Source organism: Centroberyx gerrardi, chromosome 5 (assembly GCF_048128805.1).
Source record: "Centroberyx gerrardi isolate f3 chromosome 5, fCenGer3.hap1.cur.20231027, whole genome shotgun sequence".
Taxonomy (NCBI): Eukaryota; Metazoa; Chordata; class Actinopteri; order Beryciformes; family Berycidae; genus Centroberyx; species Centroberyx gerrardi.
In genome coordinates, this window is record NC_136001.1 from 21,746,326 (window position 1) to 21,767,796 (window position 21,471).

At 42.8% G+C, this 21,471-nt stretch overlaps 1 protein-coding gene across 1 annotated transcript in view; it reads right to left on the reverse strand.

Moving 5' to 3' along the window:
• LOC139927315 (low-density lipoprotein receptor-related protein 1-like) overlaps window positions 1-18,213 on the reverse strand; it is a 91,771-nt gene extending 73,558 nt beyond the window's left edge. Inside the window, exons 1-2 of the mRNA XM_071919378.2 lie at window positions 18,117-18,213; window positions 3,640-3,762 (exon numbers count right to left, since the gene is read on the reverse strand). Coding sequence (XP_071775479.2) covers window positions 3,640-3,762; window positions 18,117-18,213 — 220 coding nt within the window. The remainder of the gene's footprint in view (window positions 1-3,639; window positions 3,763-18,116) is intronic.
• Window positions 18,214-21,471: the final 3,258 nt, after the last annotated feature.

A 21,471-nucleotide genomic window follows, 5' to 3' on the forward strand; every position in this document is an offset into this window, starting at 1 on the left:
GTGCACTGACTGAGGAGTTTTATGGCTCCCACTGGCTCCGCTGGTCACAGGCTGGCATTCTCCGCTGTTTATACGGGATGTAATGCATGCATGGGTGTTTGTGTATATGTGTGTGTTGGGGTTTGCCTGTATATGTGATATGCAGTGTATTGTGCCTTGGTGTTCTTTCTTAGAAGGGTAGGATGTTTGCTTTATTTTATTACATGCAAGAAACAGAGAGACCAAGTGTATGCATGAGAGAGAGAGAGAGAGAGAGAGAGAGAGAGAGAGAGAGAGCCTGAAATCCCTCTGCACACATTCACTCACACCTGCAGCAGGTTTTTGTAGGAACAAGGTGCTGGAAAGCGACAGACTCTTTCATGTTGAGCAAAGGTTGTTTTCCTTGACATGTTGATGGCTATCTGGATTGGGTGGTGGCTTATTGAGTGCTTCTAGGAGACAGTAGCAGGATCAAACAGATCAGGTCCTGTTACGCATCTGAACAGCATAAGCACTGGCTCAGTAACAGGGTCAACTGTCTGTACATGATACCATCAATCTAATATACACCAAGCAATAAAATCCTCCACATCTATCAGAACAATTACTGCAGGTTTAACCTCTGTGCAAGTAAACGGGCAGAAAACTCACCCATGTGTCTTTTTAAATCAGTCATTCTTTTCTTTTGATAAGAATCAGTGATCCAGACACCAGACAGTGCGTTACATGATGACATGCTTTCCATGTCAAAACACGCTCTGAGACTTGCTGTTACAAAAGTGTTTCATCTCCTAAAAAGCTAATTGCAGCCTAGGTGGGAACTGTCTGTAAAACCGCCTTATTACAGGCCAGGGGCAGGGGACGTCATTTCAGCGTTACGCACTTCCTGTGGTTCCAGGCACACTCGGTGCACGTGGGAATATTCCAGGGCCTTAATAAAGCCGGCAGACTGAGGAGATGGCAGCTCCAGAATAGCCAACACCCTGCCTGAAGGCTATGGACCTGAGACATTACCAGCTGACACAAAAAACACAAACGCTTTACTTTTACCTTTCTTTGGCATCAAATGATGCATAGACTATGGATGCTGATCATAGTCCTATATAAAACAGTTCAATATAGGGCATATGCCTAGAGACCGCTTTGTTTTTGTTTTTATTCTGTCAGTATCCCTCTCTGCCTATCTGACCCAGCACCCTGGGTACAAAGAACAGCATTGTGGGTGATACACAGCAGGGCAAAGCAGCTGCACTGGACAGTGGCTGACTTCACTGGCAATAGCCAACACCCCAACAAAGGCCACTGTGAAGCCCCATCCACATGAGTGAATAAATAAACCTCTCTCATGCTATCTTTCAACCAGGAGCATCTGCAAAAGCGGCCTCACAAAGAGCACATTTATCGCAACAATAAAACTACGAATGTAACTGAACATATGGGTGGTGCACATACAGTTTGGGTTACATGTCAGATATCCATAAAAACAGAGACCTCGTATGACAATATGGGATTTTCAGTAGGCTTTGTCATAACTCCTTCAGTGCCAGTAATACACACAGAAAAGTCGATTTTCGCAGAAGTTTTCCACATAAGTTCCATACAGTATATATATATTTTTTATTGGGTCTGGATTCATACAATATTATGTAGCTATAGCACCCAACATCTGATATGCACCAAACTTCATGTGGGTGAAGTTTGGTGCATGGTGAAGAATTCAAAGGAGTGTCCAAAAGTAACAATGAAAACTAACCCAACAGACTATTTAACCATAGTCTTCTGTACTTTGAAGTATTCTGTAGCGGCAGTTTGAAGTGCTTCCTTTGTAATGTACTCAGTAACTTTCCTCAATAACAATCTCGGTCAATCCTGATCTCAACAAAAATGGTGATTTATAAGAAATCTAAGCTCAGGAATGAGCCTTCAGCTTATGGCCTTTCTCCTGTCTCTCTGACTCACTTCACGTGCTTTCCTCCCTGCTGCTGTGGAAAGCCAGGTCCCTACAGAGCAAGAGTCCTATAACTGTTGTTTTTGAGAGTTGGCATGAAGTAGTGGGAGTTGCGGGAGACAGGGGATGTAGTCACTGTTGTTTCTGTCCCAGATAGAGACACGGAAGGAGGCTGGCCCGCAGATGAGAAGGGGGAAAGAGCAGGTTGTGAAAAACAGCAGGTTTCTCCATTGCCCTGGGCGAGTCTCTAATGACTTCCAGACCCACTCTCATACAATCTCTCCCCTCCTCGTCTAGACTACAGCCACAGCACTCTACCCAGGCCTCCTAGTCTCTCACTCTCTCTCTCCCAAGCTAACCCCCCAACACACACACACACACACACACACACACACACACACATGCCCCCCCACCCCCTCAACCCCAGCCCTCTTTCCTCTTAGAAAACTACAGGCGTTTCAGTCTGAGAGGCTGACCAAAAAGACAGTGCTGCTTTCATTCCCTCCCCAGGGATTCAGCCTAAAAGGATCTCAACTCTAATGAAGACTTTGAAATGACGGCTGTCTTTTTTTAGTTCCTCTTGGTTTGGTGTTGTCTCATGACTGCCACCTCTGTGGCTCTGAATGTAAAAGGAAATCACGTCTTTCAAAGAAAGACAAACTTTGTAAATCTCCTAATTGGGCATGACTAGACTGTGTAAAGGCAGATTGACCTCTCCCACTAGCTGATAAAACATTGCATTGTTTTCTCCAGCCAAGCTATGGTGAGCCTATTAAATCTAATTACCCGTCAATCTCAAGTTTGTTAACCAATGACTGCTTTTAGAACCTGGTGGGAGGGATAAATAGCTGGAGTAAGATATTAGTTTGTACCCTAGACTCTACAAGAACTGTGTTTTAAGAGACAGAGCAGTGGGCTTTAGAGCCATTTCTTATACTAGCAAATAAATGGCTGCTTAGAAACTAGAGACCGCATCTGTTAGATGGAATTGCGGCCAAATCATTCCATATAAGTCATGCACACTGCCAGAAGAACGTCCTCCTACACAGATAAGTTAAACATGTTACATGTAGAATTTTCAACTTAATATATAACTATGGGTGTGCATGTATTTGTGATGACACATTCTTGCAATATCAATGGCCGTTATCACTTTTCATTTTACAATTTCATATTTAGAGAAAATGCTACCTTTAACACCTCCTTACTGCTATCAGGGGAGATTGGCACCAGTCATGAGGATTAGGTGATAAAGTGAGTGCTTTGGATACACTATTAAATTTCAAGCAATTGAAAGACTTGAATGAGAATATTTAACCTAGTTGTATTATTTACTGCATTATCTACTAGATTATCTAAATAAAAATCATCTTAAACTCACCAAGTGTGTTCGAAATGAAATGATACCTACATAAGTGTAGATCTACATGAGTTGAGATCTTTAAATTTTCCCTCTACGGCCCCGGCCCCCTGACAATTATCTCCACTGAGTGGTTAAATGTCAGCCAAAGTTCACTGTGCCGTGCAAGTCAGATGCAGCAAGATCATAGCAATCAGGGTACACAAGGAGGAAACCCACAGCCAGAAATATCAACCCATATGTGCACACACACACACATGTAGCTTCTGGATACAATACATTGGACATTATCTAGTGTTACACTGTGTATTACGTAACTCAATGTTATGCTCAGTGTATTTGGGAGACTCACAGACGTCAGGCTCCTCGTCGGAGCCGTCTGGACAGTCCTTCTCCCCGTCGCAGCGCCAGCCCTTGGAGATGCACGTTACCTGGTCTTTACACACAAACTGCTTCGGGCTGCAGGTCTTCGGGGCTGAAAGAGACACAAGAGTCAGAGAAAGAAGTGAATTAGTTAAAAAAGATTGCTGATTGTGATTCATGAAAGAACACGTCCTTTTGTCACTGGTGATCTTTATTCCTGCGGTCTCATTAGCCAGCAGGGTCTGTTGTTTTCAGAGTCAATAGTGGCCCTCACTGGCCCTAATTACGCTCTGGAAAGTTGCTCCTCGACAGAAGGAACAGAGAGAGGGTACACAAAAAACCAAAACACACATTCACACAGGCCTGGTAAGGCTTTGCATAATTTGTTGCACCTAAATATCCAGGTCAGTGTTCCCAGGCCAATACCAGTGATGCAACACGTCTCGAGGATATCAAAGAACATCTTGTTCAGCGAACTGCCCCCCTATCCTCCATTTCCCCTCAATCCATCCTTCCAGAGAGAGAAAAAACTGCCCACTCAGTCCACTGCCAAATGGGGGAAAGTATTCAAACCCACACCAATTCAAGTCCTCTCCTGAACAGCACAGCCCATAAACACATACGTAGACAACAAACACACACACACACAAGCAGCAAAACTGTGTCAACCAGGCATTGAGGGCAGGTACTTGGTGAGTGTTATGGGTTAGAGCAGTGATACAGCAGCCCACATTAAAAGCACTTTGAATTTAATTGTGTTCTATATAATTGAATTAACAATTGAGCACTTTCCCAGGAAAAAATGAGAGGGTGGCAAATGTCTAAAGGTTACAGTAATAGTGAAACAAACAATTGTATTAACTGGCCCCCAGTCAGTGTCCAAAAGTGGCCCTCTGACTAAGCTATTTGAAGCCTGATGAGCCCAAAAAATCAGCAGTCAGAAAATATAAAAAAACAGAGTATCTCAAAGAAGTACTTGAGTGTGTTTGTTGAGTACATTCTAGATGCAGAACCTTCCGGACTCTGTGGTTATGAGGACAAATGAAAGAGCGGCCTTCTCACAACTGTGTTCCATTAAGCAGGTATTCAGCCGTCATTTGAAAAGTAGTGAAAAGCAAACATTAATGGATTGGTGACTTCATGGACAGCACTAAGTGATACTTCCCAGGGTTTGGAAACAGGGCTTTTTTCTCCATTTCTATAACATGTTATTTTCCACCAAAAATAATACATATGTTTAACGTGCTAGTTCACTCAAATCTCTTGTGAGCAGTGTTTCATGCTGAACAGATCTGGGGTATTATCACAATGGCACGTCACGTCACGACATTCATATAGTTATGATTGGAGAATTTTGAGTACTGGAATGAGAAAATGACATCTCACCATTTTGAAAGTTTTTATTCTGGAGGCGTACATGGCCAAGTCATATTGAGGGTCTACAAGGAAGGAGAGGACTGGGAATCTAAAGGGCATGTTGGTCCTTGGTACTGGGTTTTAGTGCATCAGCCAAATGGAAAACAAATCTGATTAAGCCTTTGTCCTCTACATGCTGCTCTTGCAAAACATTACTTTTTCAGAAACTATTTATTCATTTAAAAAAAACAATGTTTTGACAGTTGACATTTAAAAGCGGGTAACATAAGATCCCAAACTATAATTGGATTTCACTCATGGATAGTCCCATTGTTTGAATAGTTATCACCAAGCTGTGATTGAACCAGTGTTTTTGTAGCCTACCAGCCAAACTCATGCTTTCTCTCTGTGTCTCTCTCAAATTTCCTGTCTCCTCTGCATCAAGCACAGGGTGTTTTCTGCCAACCCCCCTTTCAGAATTTTCCATGTCATCACCATCATACATTTTAAATACCCTAAAATCATTGTCCCAACACCTCTGACAGCCCCTCCTCATCCCCCCAACTCCACCCATCCCAGCCCCGGAGAGGTCTGATCATTTACACTTCTAATGCTGTTTTTTTGGGAGGTTGGTGTCTAGATGAGTGTCAACACCTCCCTTACACAAACATAGACGTTTCTAAGCCAGCTACTAAGGCCAAAATATAAAGCACTGATTGCAAATGGTGATGTTATTGTAACCTCTAGACTATTTAGGCATATAGGATGACAAATAGGACAGGGGAAAGGATAGGATAGGACAGGGTGAAGGATAGGATGAAGCAGGATAAACAGGATGACTGGAATTACATTTAAAGCTAGCCTCCAACTCGTGGGTGAAGGGAATCTTGAAATGGTGCTCAACCTAAATACCATGAATTCAACCTGACATATTGCTGCACACATTCACACACTCCCTGCTTATCCTCCTCTCCCTACCACTGCTGCCAGAGTACTGAGAGAGAGAGAGAGAGAGAGAGAGAGAGAGAGAGTGTGTGTGTATGTGTGTGTGTGTGTGTGCGTGTGTGTGTGTGTGTGTGTGTGTGTGTGTGTGCGTGTGTGTGTGGTGGGGGTCTCTCTCTCTCAGAAGTCACAAGGTTTTGAATTATTCATGAAATGCAACCAGGCTTGTGTTAAAGTGTTTCCTCTTAGGAGAGCGCTTTTTTGGTGTGTGTCTGAGCATGTGTGTGTGTGTGTGTGTGTGTGCGTGTGTGTACGTGCGTGCGTGCCTGTGCATTTGTTTGTTTGTTTAAGGGTATCAACAACAGCCATAGCAGGAAGCTAGTAGTGGTGCGTCTGTCTATTGTACGCTCCCTTAGATGCTGACACGCTTTAACTCGGCATGTTGTTAACTCTGCTCCTAATAATGGCTGTGGGACGGGACCCATGAGTTCACACCACCCTCAGACTCAAACACGAGATGCTGCTGACAGAAACCTAGCAGAGAGCAGAGGAAGTAGGTCAGGAGGTTAGCTAGCTGATGTTGTAGGCAGCTGCAGTGATGTGTGTTACTGTACCACTGCAGGAGCTCTGCTAGCGGGGGCATTGTAGTGGGTAGAGGGAAGACAGGGGCGTGTAGACAAAGATAACCGTGCTTCAGCCAAACATACCTTAAGACAAGATCAAGAGCATAATGTGCAATTTTGTCTGGTGGTCTATTTGAGGGTCACAACAGGCCTCATATGCATTGGTCTGTTGTTTGGAGAAGAAAACAAAGGGAGGATGAGGACATCGAGGATAGAGAAAGAGGGTAAATTTGATGGATATGGCAGAAGACGATATAACAGAATAAACAAGATGAACCCCAGCCATGAGGACAAATAAAGGGAGAGGGGAGGCAGTGATGAAGTGCTAGCCAAAGGGGATAGGGCCTGGCCTGTGCACCTATCCCTGGCCAGCTGGGCCTATACAGAGGATCTGAGAACAGGCTGAGCTGGGCTGGGATACTGAGATGGGATGGAGGAATGTCACACATGCTATCAATGAGCCGCCTGTGTGTTTACCCAAGTGGAGGCTGCGTGAAAATGCTTTGGGTCATCGCCATTTGGGCTAGATTACAAATCCCCTGCCCTCTACCCCCACCACTGTCTGCTAGCCCTCCAAGATGAGCTCAGTCTGGCGGGGAGGAAGCGCCCTGTCGTAAGGCAAACGCCGGCCTCTCCCCCGGCCACCAGCCCCATTTCCTCCAGCACCCACAGCAGTGCTATAAATACGTTGGAGGCCTGCCAGGGAAACTTGTGACGCAGGGCAAGACCAACCAGGGCACTACAGAGCTCCTGCAGACACTGAGGCTACCGCCTCATCACACACCACTCAACAATGGCTGAGGTAAAGGAAGACTTAAAGTGCTGTCGACACTGGTGCTGAAAGGCAACTTGAGTTGTATGGAATCCAGTCTCCAGAGCCAGCAGGGTAATGTATTGAATAGGGAGACCTTCCTTCAACCAGAGGACCCGTGTTCAAGTGACTTTGAGCAAGACATTAAATCCATACCAGCTCCAGGGTTGCTGTTCTGTAACTGACCCGGCTGTTCTGTAACTGAACCCTCCTGCTGGAGGGGGGCAGGCAAAACCGGAATTTCCTTACGGGATCAATTAAGTATCACACATGGTAAAGGTAGTGGGAGGCAGACATGACAAGGTAGTCGGGCAAGACTGTCATCAAGACCTGCAAACCCTGTTCATCTATCATACTTAAAAACAACAGTACAACACTGTACCTTTTGGCACCGGGGTACTAGCACCTTTATGTTACGAGGGCAGAGCCCCAGTGAAAAAAAGTTCAGTGAATATTCTCATAAAGAACATTAACTGAACACTACGGACTAGCTGCAGTGAGTGAGACTTGGAACTGGCATACAAGTCCCATCTTATGATCCTGGAATCTATCTGAAATGAAATGAAACCACAGGAGTGGGTTTTCCCTTGACTTTTGTGAACTCTACGTGTGTGTGTGTGTGTGTGTGTGTGTGTGTGTGTGTGTGTGTGTGTGAGAGAGAGAGAGAGAGAGAGAGAGAGAGAGAGAGAGAGAAGGACATAGTGAGAGAAGACAAAGAGGGACAGAGATGGAGAAAGACGTGGGCATGAGTGTTCATTTGTGCATGCGTGATTTTCCTGCCTTTACTTGACAGCAGCTGCTTTCCTTCAGTATACACAATGGTGCTTGGATAAACTTCCTGAGGCTGGCAGATTGCGCTGCATTATGCCCACATCCCCTCTGATCTGAGGAGGTGATCCCTTCTGGCTTCGGGACCATTGTAACTGGGACCGATTCTACTTGCCGAACTACTGGGAATAATAAAAGCTACACAAAAGCACCAGGTGTGTGTGCTGGCTGGAATGAGACCAAGAGTAGTGTAGTTATTCTAAACACTTACCGTGACTGGAAAAAAAAACACATCCAGTTTAGTCTACTGAAGATAGTGTGTACTCTCACTTATCATACACTCCAAAAGAGGTTCTCAAGGGGAAAGAACGATCCTTCTATCCCAAATATTCCTTGGTGTTACAAGAGGGACACCAAGAAGCGATAAAACATTATGTTTTCAAATATTTAAGAGGCGGAGGTTTATATGAAGGCAAGATAAACAACTTGAACTGTGTGTAATCAATTTCATCACTGACTCTCACTTGGCCAGATTTTGATGAGCAGTTTATAGTTTAGAGCCAGAACCTGGGACAAAACAGCAACATGGCCAGTTTAACGTTCCGTCATGAGTAATTGTCATGCGAAAACGTGACTGACTAAAACACTGGTATTAGATAAGGAATTCTACAGCATGGAGCCAATCAGCTGCATAGCTTTGACACCAGAATACTGTGCAAAAACTGTGCTGTGGAGTTAATCTGTGCTATTAAGAGAACGTACATGAACAGTCCACTGAAACAAAGCAAGCAGGAAAACAGCATGTTTGTTGCACAGCAGCGCTACAGTCCTCTGAGGACAATCCCCTGATTTTCTCTCTTTGGGGATTTCACCAGCCACAAGACTAAGTTTGACCAGCATTGAGAAAGCAAACAGCCACGACAAAGGCAAAAGGGAAAAAAGAGGGAGAGACTGAGGTAGGGAGGAGAAAGAGTCGGGCAGGGGTGAGGGTCTAAATCTTGTCTTCAAGTGTCTACTCTGCTGACCTCTGTCCTGAGGAGGTTCTGCTGTGGATCTAAAGGCCAAAGGGAAGAGGAGCCCCACAGTTTTTAGTGACTACAGCTGCGTTGGCCTGTTTGGCTGCGGCCTACCGCCGCCGCCGCCGCCGCCGCCTCCTCCTCCTCCTCCTCCTCCTCCTCCTCCTCCTCCTCCTCCTCCACAGCCCGGCCACGAAAGCTTCAGGATTTTGTAATGGAAGAGAGTGAGAAGAAGAAGAAGAAGAAGAAGGAGAAGGGGAAAAAAAGCTTTCCAATTTGTCATGTTACAAAACGCAGAAAAAAAGAGGCCCCAGCTGTGCCTCTTAAATAAATCTTTCTGGCAGAGGTTGGAGGTGATGCAAAAGTCCAGTCACCAGTGAAAAAACAGTAATAAAAGAAGAAAACAAAAACTCAGACAGAATTTAGCCAGGGATTATGCGTTTTATAAATGTCTTATGAAAACAATTTCTGGTTGATCTTTCAAAGATTGGATGGCACAGCATGTTCATGTTTTGTTAGCATTCACCTAGATCATTTTCCAAATTAAAGACCTCTATCAATATTTGAAAAAAAGAAAAAAGAAAACACAGTCGAAGTAAAAGGTTTATGTGTGTGTTTCTGTCTGTCTGTCTGCCTGCCTGCCTGCCTGCCCTCCCGCTTTTCTGTCTGAATGTGTGATTCAAGTAACGTTTAAGTGTATGTAAGAGTGTGTACGTGTGCCCTATGAGCAGAGGAGAATTAACATCAGGAATGTGCTCATGTCTGGAGAGGGTTGCCAAGTAAAATGGGGCTCTGCCATGCGGGACAACACCGCCCTCCCTGCGACTGTTTGGATTTTACAGGTCAAATCTAAGCACAAACTATCAATCTACGCATGCCTTTGTGGTATGGAGAGGCAGAACCCATTAAGTAAAGCAGAGTAATCAAATGTGAACTTAATAAAGAGCTATTTGGATGTCTGACTGAGATTGCAGCATGTCTGAACCCCAGAGTGGTAATCAACCATGACTGCTATTTGTACTAGACCCAGGGTTAGAGCGCAGCGGGAGGAGACTGCGACCTCCTTCACTTCCACATAAGGATTAAATCCAATTCAGCAGCAACAGAGTGGGGACGAACCAGAAGACCGTACGGTTCGATCACAATCCTCCATTATCAAGCTAGTCAGTTTAGACAAATCCCTTTGCCTCGCCACCACTTGAGCACATACTGTATGCGGCTACAGAAGGAGAAAAATGACAATTAAGCCTACTTAGTATGCTGCTGAGGGCAAAATATTAAAGAAGATTATATGAAATTCTTTAGTGCCTTTTCACAAGACCAGCGTGACGCGTGAGCTCCATGGATCGAGACCAGATTCTCCAGAATGTTCCTTTAAATCCACTATCCATGTGCTGAAGCACCCTGAGCACCCGCCACCAACTGCTTATGACACCCATAGCTAAGGTGAAGAGTTGGGGCCCTCAACCTGTTTTTGTGGTGATGAAACAAGACATTCGACAAATAACTCCTAATAATTGATCCTCTGCATAATGTTATAAATGCCTGTGGATAATCAGACCAATTGAACCTGAAGTTAGCTGCAATTTAATTTCTGTTTGAGTGTTGGTTGGTTGGTCTAATACGGATAATGAAGTCAAACACTTCTCTCCAGGCATGATAAGATGATTTATTCAACCACTGCGTTTCAACTAAGCCTTCATGAGAGTGCAGTAGCAGCAGATCCCACAGAGCGCGCTCAGTAACGACATCTCAGCGATCGCAATAACCAGTTCATCCAGCTCAACATGTTGGTACACAGACACACAGATAAGGATCCACACGTTCCCCCATCTTCAAAGTTCCTCATCATCTCCAAACTATAATAAAGAGAGACAGAACACTGGCACAAAAAAAAATCCTTTCATTTAGTGTTGGTTTGTACTGGCTAACAATAACTGAGCAAACTTTTAGCTGTCTAATCTCTTCCCAGAAGCGCACAATGCACATATGTAATCACAGAGACCACACTGCCTACACACATCCACTTGAATGTGGGAAATCCTTCAGAGAAAAATATGAGAGGATCGATACTGTGAAAATGGAGGACTATATTGACAGAGATTTCATGGATGTGATGTCACCTTTATGTCTTTGTCAAGTATTGACCCATGAGCATCTCTCACCCACACTGCGTTTTCGCTCTGCCAGATTTAAAGGCAGAAAAAAACAAGGACTGTGTGGTCCAGACAAGTGGAGCAAAATCACAAAAGGCCCATGTGAGGAGATTTTTGCCAGAGAAAAATGAAGGGTGCATGCCTGTTTGAGGGTTAGGGATTAGTGTTAGAATTAGGGTTATGCTAAGGTTAGGGGTAGAGGTAGGTACTTAGTGGTTAGGATTAGGAGTTAGGGAATAAATCTAAATCAGTGGAATGTCCTTGCAAGAATAGTGACACCAGTGCTAGTGTGACTGAATGTGTGTATTATATCATCATTGTAAAAGCAGTTCTTTCATATCTCAGAGTGCAGGTGTAATGTATCTGGAAATGAACACTACTGTCAGAGCTTTCAACCCAGAAAACTTGACTGGGATGGAGCTGTGGCTTATTGAAGAAGAGCTAGGCAGCCTGGTTTGGTTTTGATGACCTCTTTAAGGGACTTCCACTGGGATGTTGAAATGTTAAGGCTAGATACATAACGTTACCATGAAGTCATTTATCAGAAAAAAAAAAAGATAGTTTGTTTGGTTCAAATGTTCCTGCTGTGGATTAATTCACAAGCAGTCTACAGTGGGTGTGAGTTGGGCAATCACACTTTTGTCCAGTCACAGAAAAATTGTGTGTCACTGACTTAAATGGATGTGAATGAATGTATGTGTTGTGTGGGCTGGTCACCCGCTGAAAATAGATGGCATTATATTTCTTGGAAGAAGGTGACCAAGTTTGACATTTTTTTGCAAACATCACAGTACAAAAAATGACAACTTCTTTCTGGAGTTTGAATCCAAACTCCAAAAATTTGGGATTTACTAGTCGATTTTTAGACACTACTAAATGCGTGAAACTGCTTGTAATCATTTTTTAGGACATTTATGCTAAAATAAATAACATTTTCGTGAACCACAGTGGGGCCAGGACCAGGACTATAGACACTATAATGTTTAGGCAATACTAAGAAGTTACAGGATATTACCAAAACAGCCTTTTTAAGTTTTAATTAGTCACCACATCTCACCTCAAAAATCATGTGTTGACATCAAGACTGCAGCAAGAAATAGTCATGTCTTCATCAAACACTTGCTATGTCAACACCAATTCACAGCAATTGGTGTTGACAGTATTTCTCAGTAATCAGTAATCAGTATTTCTCTGATTCATTATACTGTGTTGATTAAATGTCAGATAAACAGCCGAAGAAAAAATATGCACCTTTCGAATGTGCTGCTGTTAAAAATATTGTATCCATGATTTATAACAACAATAATTAGTCACACTACAGTTCAGATTATTTCAATGAATGCATTTGTTCGCCTGCTAGACTTTTTCAGGCAAAGGAGACAGGTGGGATGTGGTTGTTATATGTCCACCTGCATCATTCATATTGTGAAAACCCCCTAAGGATATTTAACTGTGTTGGTAGACCTTTTTAGCAGAGAGGACACCAACCGGAAACAGGATAATAATGCAGTAACATAGCATTAGATGAGATTCAATCTGATGAAGTCACAATGCATGATACTGCCTGCACTATGCATTAGATAAGAGAGCAACCTGACAAGTCCAGTTTCACAGCATAAAGTCACCAACACAGACCTGCCATCTCTACCATAACACCACCTTTGAACTGCATTTTTTTTTTTAAATTAAGTGTTTTCAGAATGGTATTTTCCTGGTCTTCTCTTTGCCTCTACCCCTCTCACTTTTACCCATGAAGAAGACGCCTAGAATGTGTGAAGAACAGCTCCTCAGTGGAAACAGCTTCCTCCCTAAAGGAGCTTCTTATGCCAATTACAAACACAGAGTACACACTTATAAGCACACTCACACTCAATCTCTCTCTCTCTCTCTCTCACACGCACGCACGCACACACACTTACTCATCCACATACAAATTTACCTCTTTAATTATCGAGTGAGTATTATCTCTTAAATAGATCGTTCCCACACTGATAATACAGGCCGATACGATTACACCATGGAGAGATGTGCCTGTTGCCTCTTCTTTGGACTGTATGTGCGCGATCAACGCATGGAATGCATTAAACTGTTCTTGAGATAAAATTAAAGTGAACTGCGGTACTGAAATCCAGGAGATGGCTTCCTTGTTCCTTAGTCTACGATATGTGACTAAAAACACCCACAGGCCAAAACAGGCCTCACCAGTGGTTGGAACCTCACATTTAAGGTGAGGAGGCCCATTTAAGCCAGTTTAGTAACAGTGAAATAGCCGTCTGCGGTGGTATGCCAGAGGTCCATTTAGGTGAACTATGGAACTAGCCGCCCCTTTCTGCAACTTGGGTCAGCAAGGTAAATCAGAGTCTGCTGCTCCATCACCATTCTCTCCACTGTCCACAAATCTCTATTCACTCATTGACATTTCTCCCCTTTTCATCTTCATTTGTCTTCTCCCTCATTCCATCTCGCTCTCATTAGGAGTGTTTTGTATTACTACTGATTTACTCATTTTGGATCCCCACTAGACACTGTAAAAAAGCACTTTCTTCTCTTCCTGGGGTCCACAAACGCAGTGAGAAGAAGGGACAGATGGCATTCTCTTGCTGCGTGTTAAATGAGTAATGTGGAAGCTTTGGTCAACTGCAGCAAGCGTTTCTATCGTCTTGTTCCAAGGCTGAGCTGAACCAGCCGTCGTTCCAGCCAATACAGCGTGATCCACCTCTGCATTCAGTTTCCTGAGCAACAAATGAAAGACTGCTACCAGAGGGCTTGACATTTTTCAGAGCCCGCTTTCACCAATGATCTTTTTCTGTATCCTTAACTTCACATGCTGTAAGCCGTGGCGTAAAAAAAAGTTGCAGGCTGATGTATTGTGAATGTGCAGAGGTCGTGACCAGCATGTTTCCGCCCACATCCTCTCTGAGATCCTCCTGAGACCGTGTGCCATCTCTTTTCCTTAAAGAGCTTAATCTGGACAGTTTATCTCAATCAGGGGGTCACTCACAACCCAAAGTGGGTCACAGGGCTTCTTCTGACAGGCTTGCCCACATGCACCCAGGGCACTTTGTCAATAATGGGCGTCAGCGTTTAACAGATCTGTGCTTTGAGGCTACGATGAAGCACCAATGTGGTATTGCTGAAAAGATAAAAAGGTCTCTCATTGTGTCTACTTTAAATTTCTGATGTCAGATGAACATAAGAGTGGATACTTACAGGACCCTAAAACTTCACATCACATCAGATCATCAGACTTTCATTATTACTTTATTCAACAAGTAAAAGTCATCACTACAATAATTTGTCTGAATCTTACATGTTCTCTAAGTTGATTTTTCTCAAAACTATACTCTTGTTATTTAATTCAATATCTTGCAACTTCATGACTGAGGTTAAATTACAGCCACAATACAAAGCCAGTTGAAAATTGCTGACCAAATCATTGGATTAACGGTTGCTGAGTAATGCAGTAGTGGCTGGATGGAAAACGGCCTCGGTTAAAGGCAGCTTCTCATTTAGACATTAAAGCAACAAAACCATGTTTCAGTAATGCAGTGTTCTCAACTATGTGATTGTAGCGATGTTAAAATCTACTCTCTATATATTGTTGAGATGAATTAATCTTCTACATCCATATTGTTGTGACGTAAGGTCAAGGGCAACTAGGACCAAACAATTGTCCTCTGTTTTCCACATCGTCTTTCACTTGGCTTTTGCATCTCCAGACAGTTGTCTTCTCCTCTCCCCCTCCCTCCAGCAGTAATGTGATAACCTTTTGGCCGCATGGATGTCAACAAGCTAGTGATGGCAATCTCACCCCAATAAGAGCCAAATGCTGGGGCAGTTCTACGGCCTGTACCAAATGTTGTGACAGAGAGCTCCAGAGGGGCGAGGTGCCAGGAGGAGAGAATCACTGGATGGTGTGTTAATTAAGAAGGTGGCGCGTGCTACTTTTAGAATCAACATGGATGTGACTTAGATGAAGATGTTAGATGTTAATGGAGGAAATAAAAAGAAACAAGAAATGAGGAAACAGGTATTTTAGACCAAGAGGAGGCTTGCTTCGTACAACAATTAGATGGATGCCTGTGATAAATAATGAGAAAGTCAACTGTCCTGAGCTGATAGGGTCTCAAACAAACTTCTCCATTTAAATTTTGTGTGGCAGGTGTTTACCACTCTAAGCCTTGGGGAAAAGTACTTTCCATTTCTGAGGGCTAGTGATCTCTTTTTGCACTGACAGTACTTTCATGGGGTGAAATGATGTGAATTCTTTCATGGGGGCCTTTTCCTCCAGTGGGCCCCCAATTAGCAGCACTCTCTGAACAATTTGAGACTGTTAGTGGAGGTCTCCTCAGGGAAACAAAGAGCAGTTTAGGCCCAATTAAACTCAGGGTCTGTTGGTCGCCCAAGACCTTTGCTCTGGCTACAGTAACAAGACAGGGAAAGAAACTCTCTGGAGATTTAGAAAAATGAACAAAAAAGTTATATGCAAGTCTGAATAAATTTCAGTGGTAGCTATGTAGTAGCTTTAGCTGTAACAGCCCAAAAAACAAGTGAGTTTATCTACTTAGTTTCTAAAAATACCAGTGATTAATCTATGTTAGGTTGCCCTCTAAAACTGGTGACGTATTGGTTAAGTTGAGCCAAAATGAATGAATGAATGAATGAATCTACTTGGCTGGCTGGCAGGCTAACTAGCCGTAGGCTTATATATAACATAGCACTAATACACTATATTCTGTCCTCAAATTTTACTGTCATGTTCTTTTATTCAGAGGCAACAGTTCAGGAGAAAAAAACACTTTCAAAGTGCAAGAGGCTTTATCCTAAAATATTGATTGTCACAATTACAGGCACTTGGTACTTGGGTGTGTAAGTTTGCTGTTTGCTTAATCTCACGTTCAGTAAACTACTTCAAGTATGAGCAATATAAATAGTGAAAATCACACTAAGCAGCCTCTGCATCCCTGTGGGCTTTGCAGTAAAGATACAGTTTGGCAATTATTTACTCTGGTATACTCTGCACAACAAGGCTGACTCATTAAATCAAGGTATTGAGGCTCAGAGGGAGTAAATGTCACTAAAACAATAACTGTGCTACCACTGCACTTCACAGTGATAATTTATGTGGATTTTGCTCCCTCAGGACCTCACTGCATTACATTTGCCAAGCACATAGTCCCCACTGTTCAAAAAGTAAGAAAATGACAGAATGTGACAATTTCTGCAAGCAGAATGAGATCGATTCAAATGCAAAAGGCAGCATTAATGGCTTGACAAAGCATGTCACAAAACATGGCTCATGATCTAAATCAGTCATACCATAAGTACTCTACTGAATGTAGTGAAATGTGCCTTTTGACAAGCCTATAACTTTAATTAGCTCTGCAACAAATGGTGGCCAATAGGCTACTAGAGACAGCCATCTTTTAAAGTCATCTAAGAGTATTCTAAAAGCTTATTATAGCCTACATTCACACGTCGCACTTATGGAGAATACATGAGAATATAAGCAACATTTTTAGCTGCGAAAATAAATTCCCATTCTATTTTTACCTGCAAACAACTGAAGAAAACTGCCTGCACTAACGCCTCTTTGATAACGCCCTTTTCCTTTCTTACCAAACGCACAGAGGTGCGCATGGGTAGACTGTGAAGCCTTAATAGTTCCCAGAAGTTGTGAGTGTGTGAGGGTGAGTGTTCACAAGGTCGTAGGGGGAGCTGTTTTGAACTGCCTACTATCTGCCTGCATATCACAATGACTGTTGGCACTGAAGTGTCCTAGTTGTTACAGTGCAGCTGATACACTGAATAATCGTACTGATGCCCAGCACCGGCGCAGTGCTGAACCTGCCTGTTGATGGCTCTCAAACTCAGTGATTATCGATTGCATTACGAAAAATACCTATAGTTGCCAAATTCTATAATAAATTATAAAAGGATGGATCTACCATAAATATTACTTTCAAATATGATACAGCACAGTAACTCCAACAGGTAATAATACCATAGCAAATAAAACGTATGTTATGTAAAGTATGATAAGGTCACTGCAAACCCAATATAGAGTACCACAGACGCACTTAAAGTCGCTGTCAGGGTGTTATAGGAATATTATAGTGATTTTCGTCAGGGAGAGCATGACTGCTGTGTCATCACTCACAAAATAACTGTTGAACGTGAACTGAATTATCTCTCGTATGGAGACCGTGGCCCATTAGAAAGACTACAACTCCTCAAAATGTTGCATTTTTAAATGACACCAATCAGCAGGGATTTGCTTCTCTCTCTCTGCAGCTTAGCGTTGGCCTGACAGGGCTTTGAGAGGTGATTATCGCAATTGAAAATACTGTGGCTGAGTCAAATTGCCGCTGTGCTCTAAAATTGATGTAACGACCTCAAAACAAGTGGTTTAATAAGGTATTGGGGCCTATGCTACAATTTCACCACTGAATGCGACTGTTTCCCTCCATAGAGCCCCTGGATCCAGCGGAGGGCCAGGGGAAATGTGCGATCACTGCTTTGACATTGCAACGTTCACATGTGGCACGGGAGACAGAAACAAAAGGCTGCTTTAATTGTCTCGCCTAGTTTTCATCCCCTCCACGTTGCCTTTGGCTGCCTTGCTCAATCGAGCAGTCATTCCCCTTCACATCTACTTGACTGTTTAGAGTCTACTGCATGCAGATAGACAAGGAGAAGACACAATAAAAGCAAGATACACATGCTTCCACAGTTCCTCAAAGCATTTCGTGCAAGACTTTGACAGAGGTTATCTTTAAATCAGCACTGCTTACCATCAATAGCCCTTGCTGGAACGATTACCTCCAAACTGTGCAAAAATCCCAAGAAAAGCAATCCCGTCGCCAACATGTTGGCCGTGGTGCGCAGCATCGTAGCCTATCTTGAAAGGTAAAGACACGGAATATTAGTCATCAATCGCCTCTTGGTCCTGTCAAGCTGGAGGTTGCAGACAGGCTACGACGTGTTACCGTGCCCAGGCGGTGATGCTCCTCACTGGAAATGCGCTTTCCGCGGTGCGCAATTAAGCTGACAGGGTTTACTGCTTTCTGCCCACTCGGAGAATAATTGTTGTGTACTGTCAAGGCTAAAGCCGAGGCTTTTCCAGCCCGGGGTTGCTTAGGGGCTCCTCGGATGCATGGACAGCCCTGCCACAAAGGCTAGCAGGCTGAACTGAGCATCAAGCTAGCCTCGCTCAGTCGCTGGCAGTCAGAGATGAAGGAGAACCGGCGCCTCTGAATCATGCAGTTGTCCGTTTTTTTGTTCCCCCTTCCCCAGTGAAGCCTCGGAAGGAATTAAGAAAGTGGATGAAATGTTCCTCTTCTCCCCACCACCTCTGCCGCTGGTGGCCACAGATTGAGCCGGGGGAGCAGCCTGAACCCCAGTCAGCGGACTGATGTGTGACGTCGCATCAGCAGTGTGGCCCGGCTGGCCCTCCCTCCCTCCGGATCATCCAACACCCATCCACTCCTGTCAAACACCCGCCAGCCAGAGACAGGGGCAAATTTACTTCTTCAACAATAATCTGTAGGCTAGTTTGTTTTTCCTCTGGTTTTAATTATTCGGTGCATTTGCCCTTTAGGAGTCTCTTCTGTTTCTTCTTGGTTTATTGTTCAGGTTTTTTCATTTATTAGCCTACTCACATATTTATGTAGACTGAGTTTTAGGTAGTATGTTCTGTTCTGTAGGCTACTGTGAACTAATTTGAGTGATTATGGTGGGTGTTGATTTTTTACCCGCTCTTTCCTATCTTTTTAATAGGTTATAGGCTACTACACATTTTCATTAAACTGTGATATCAACCTGCCAAAATTAGCCTGGTGGCTAAAAATCTAGCATATTTACATTTGGTTTTAAATGTTCATTAATATGCATTGTCCCTGTTAATTAAATAAATCATAAAAATCACACTCTCTATTTATCTTGCAAAGCACTTTGTAACTCTGTTTTGACAGGTTTGCTAAAATAAAAGATTATTATTATTATTATTTTATAAACTATATGACCTGCAGTCGGTGATCATCATAAGGCAAACAACCTGTCATATAGGCCTAGGCTAAACAAAAGTCAATTAGCCTATAGCCTACCCCATTTTTAAACATCTTACATTGTGTTTATAGCACTTACTATGATGTAGGCCTATACTATGAATTAATGACATCAAGATTTCTGTCAACCTAAAATGGTGGATAATCTCTATAAATGAAAAGGTGGGTAAACTGAGTGTATGTGAGTTTATCCTCCACTGAATCCCAACAACATGTAGCCTAGACCAATTTGTGCCATGACAGTTGAAGAAACATTTTTAACATTTGACATCATAGCCATAAACTGAGGAGTTGGGTGTAGCCTGCTGTGGCTTGAGGTGGGAATATTCTTTTCTTAAATCTCATAACCTGATGCAATTACAGCATGACCAATTGCTAAGCTGCATACCATGTGGTTGCTCGGGGTTGGAAAAGTCTAATCAGCACTAATGGCTGTGTTATTCAAGTTTTTCTTGATGCATTTGGCTTGATCGTTATCAAGGAATAACAGGTTCATATCACATCAACTCTGTGTTGCCTCCAGCAGGCCTGCTGGTTTGATGTTTGACTTGGTTTTCTCTAGAAATTATAAGTCTAGTACAAATTGCATATCAGTCAAAAAGAATTAGGCATATAGGCAAGTTTTGATGCTGGATACCCCTGGGAGGCATTGCAACGCAAGCAGTGTAGTTCAGTTAACTTCAAAGGAAGTGACACTTGTTTCATGATATTTCATGCAGAAAATGTTGTCAGTTATGCCATTTCTTCAGAAAAGATGATATGAGACATCAGAAAGTCAGGCAAACAAGCCAGAAGGCCATCCTGAGAATTCAGCAGCATTTTAGTATGCTGGTATAATTTTAAAATGGTTTGCCAGGCAAACATCAATATAGCTACTGAAAATGAAACCATGTTAGGCATGTTTCTGCATGTGTCGACCAAAGCTGACCAAAAATAATTTACCAAAATTAAAAACTGTCTGTGTAAGAAATGTAAACTCTTTTGCATTCAGAATGTGTGCTGATTAAAAAGCAACTAGCTATCACAGTGGCTGCCCCCCACATGGCACCTTTAGCAGCTAGTGATAGCATAGCAAAAGCAGCAGATGACATCAAATATGCAATTATAGTTTACCCCTCTGGTGTAGTTCCTGGAAACGTACTACAGATATAGCATGCTCAGAACAAAGAGCTTTAAAATCAGGACTACAAATGCAACCACAACTTTGTTGTTAACATGAAAACAACTGACTTCAAACCAGGAATAAATTAGCTCTACAAGAATTCCAACTTTCCCGTCATTGGAGCCTCTGACTTCAGCAGCGAATCAAGAGGCATTTTTTTTGTTTGTTTTGTTTTTCTTCTTGGAGGTCATAAAAACGTAGTTCCAACTTTACTTGAACACAGCTTAGGCACAACACAACAAGTAGGTGCAGGCTCAAAAATCATGAATATGAACAAAAAATGCTGTATTTTCTTTAATATTCATTACCTGAGACCTGAGATGGACCTGAGATTAATTGGCCTTGCACGAATATTTAAAAGAATATCAGTCTGAGGAGACTCATTATGTCTAAACTGAGAAGACCTAGCCTGCATTTTCCAAGGGGAATTCATGCCTCAATAATAAGTGGTATATTTGGGGAAAAAACTGTCTGCAACTTATTTTTTGACATTTCATTTGACACCATCCTGGTGTGCTGTGCAGAAACTCTCTTGTAGCAGAGAGAACTGCAACATAGTGCATTATTTGCACTGTGTTGCACTATCAATAAGCAGTAATGGTTGTAGGTTTACAGACAGTTCTATAGGGTTTAGAGGAACAGTCCAGAGATTATGGGGTTTGTAGTGTGTGAGTTTCAAGAGGACTGGTTGAGGAGGGCAAAGCTCTTGGAAAGAATCTGTTGCAGTGATGTTGAGAACTTGGTTTAATGGATTTGTCCATTAAAAGAGCTTTTGGGACAGATAGTTAAGGCTTGGTGGTGAATCTTCTTGCCCTCTTCTTTAACCTGCTGTCATTCACTTCCTTTCACTCAACAGTGTGGACAACACTCTGGAGCTTAGAGTAGGAGAAGGCAGAGTCAAAACAGAATGTGATGGAGAAG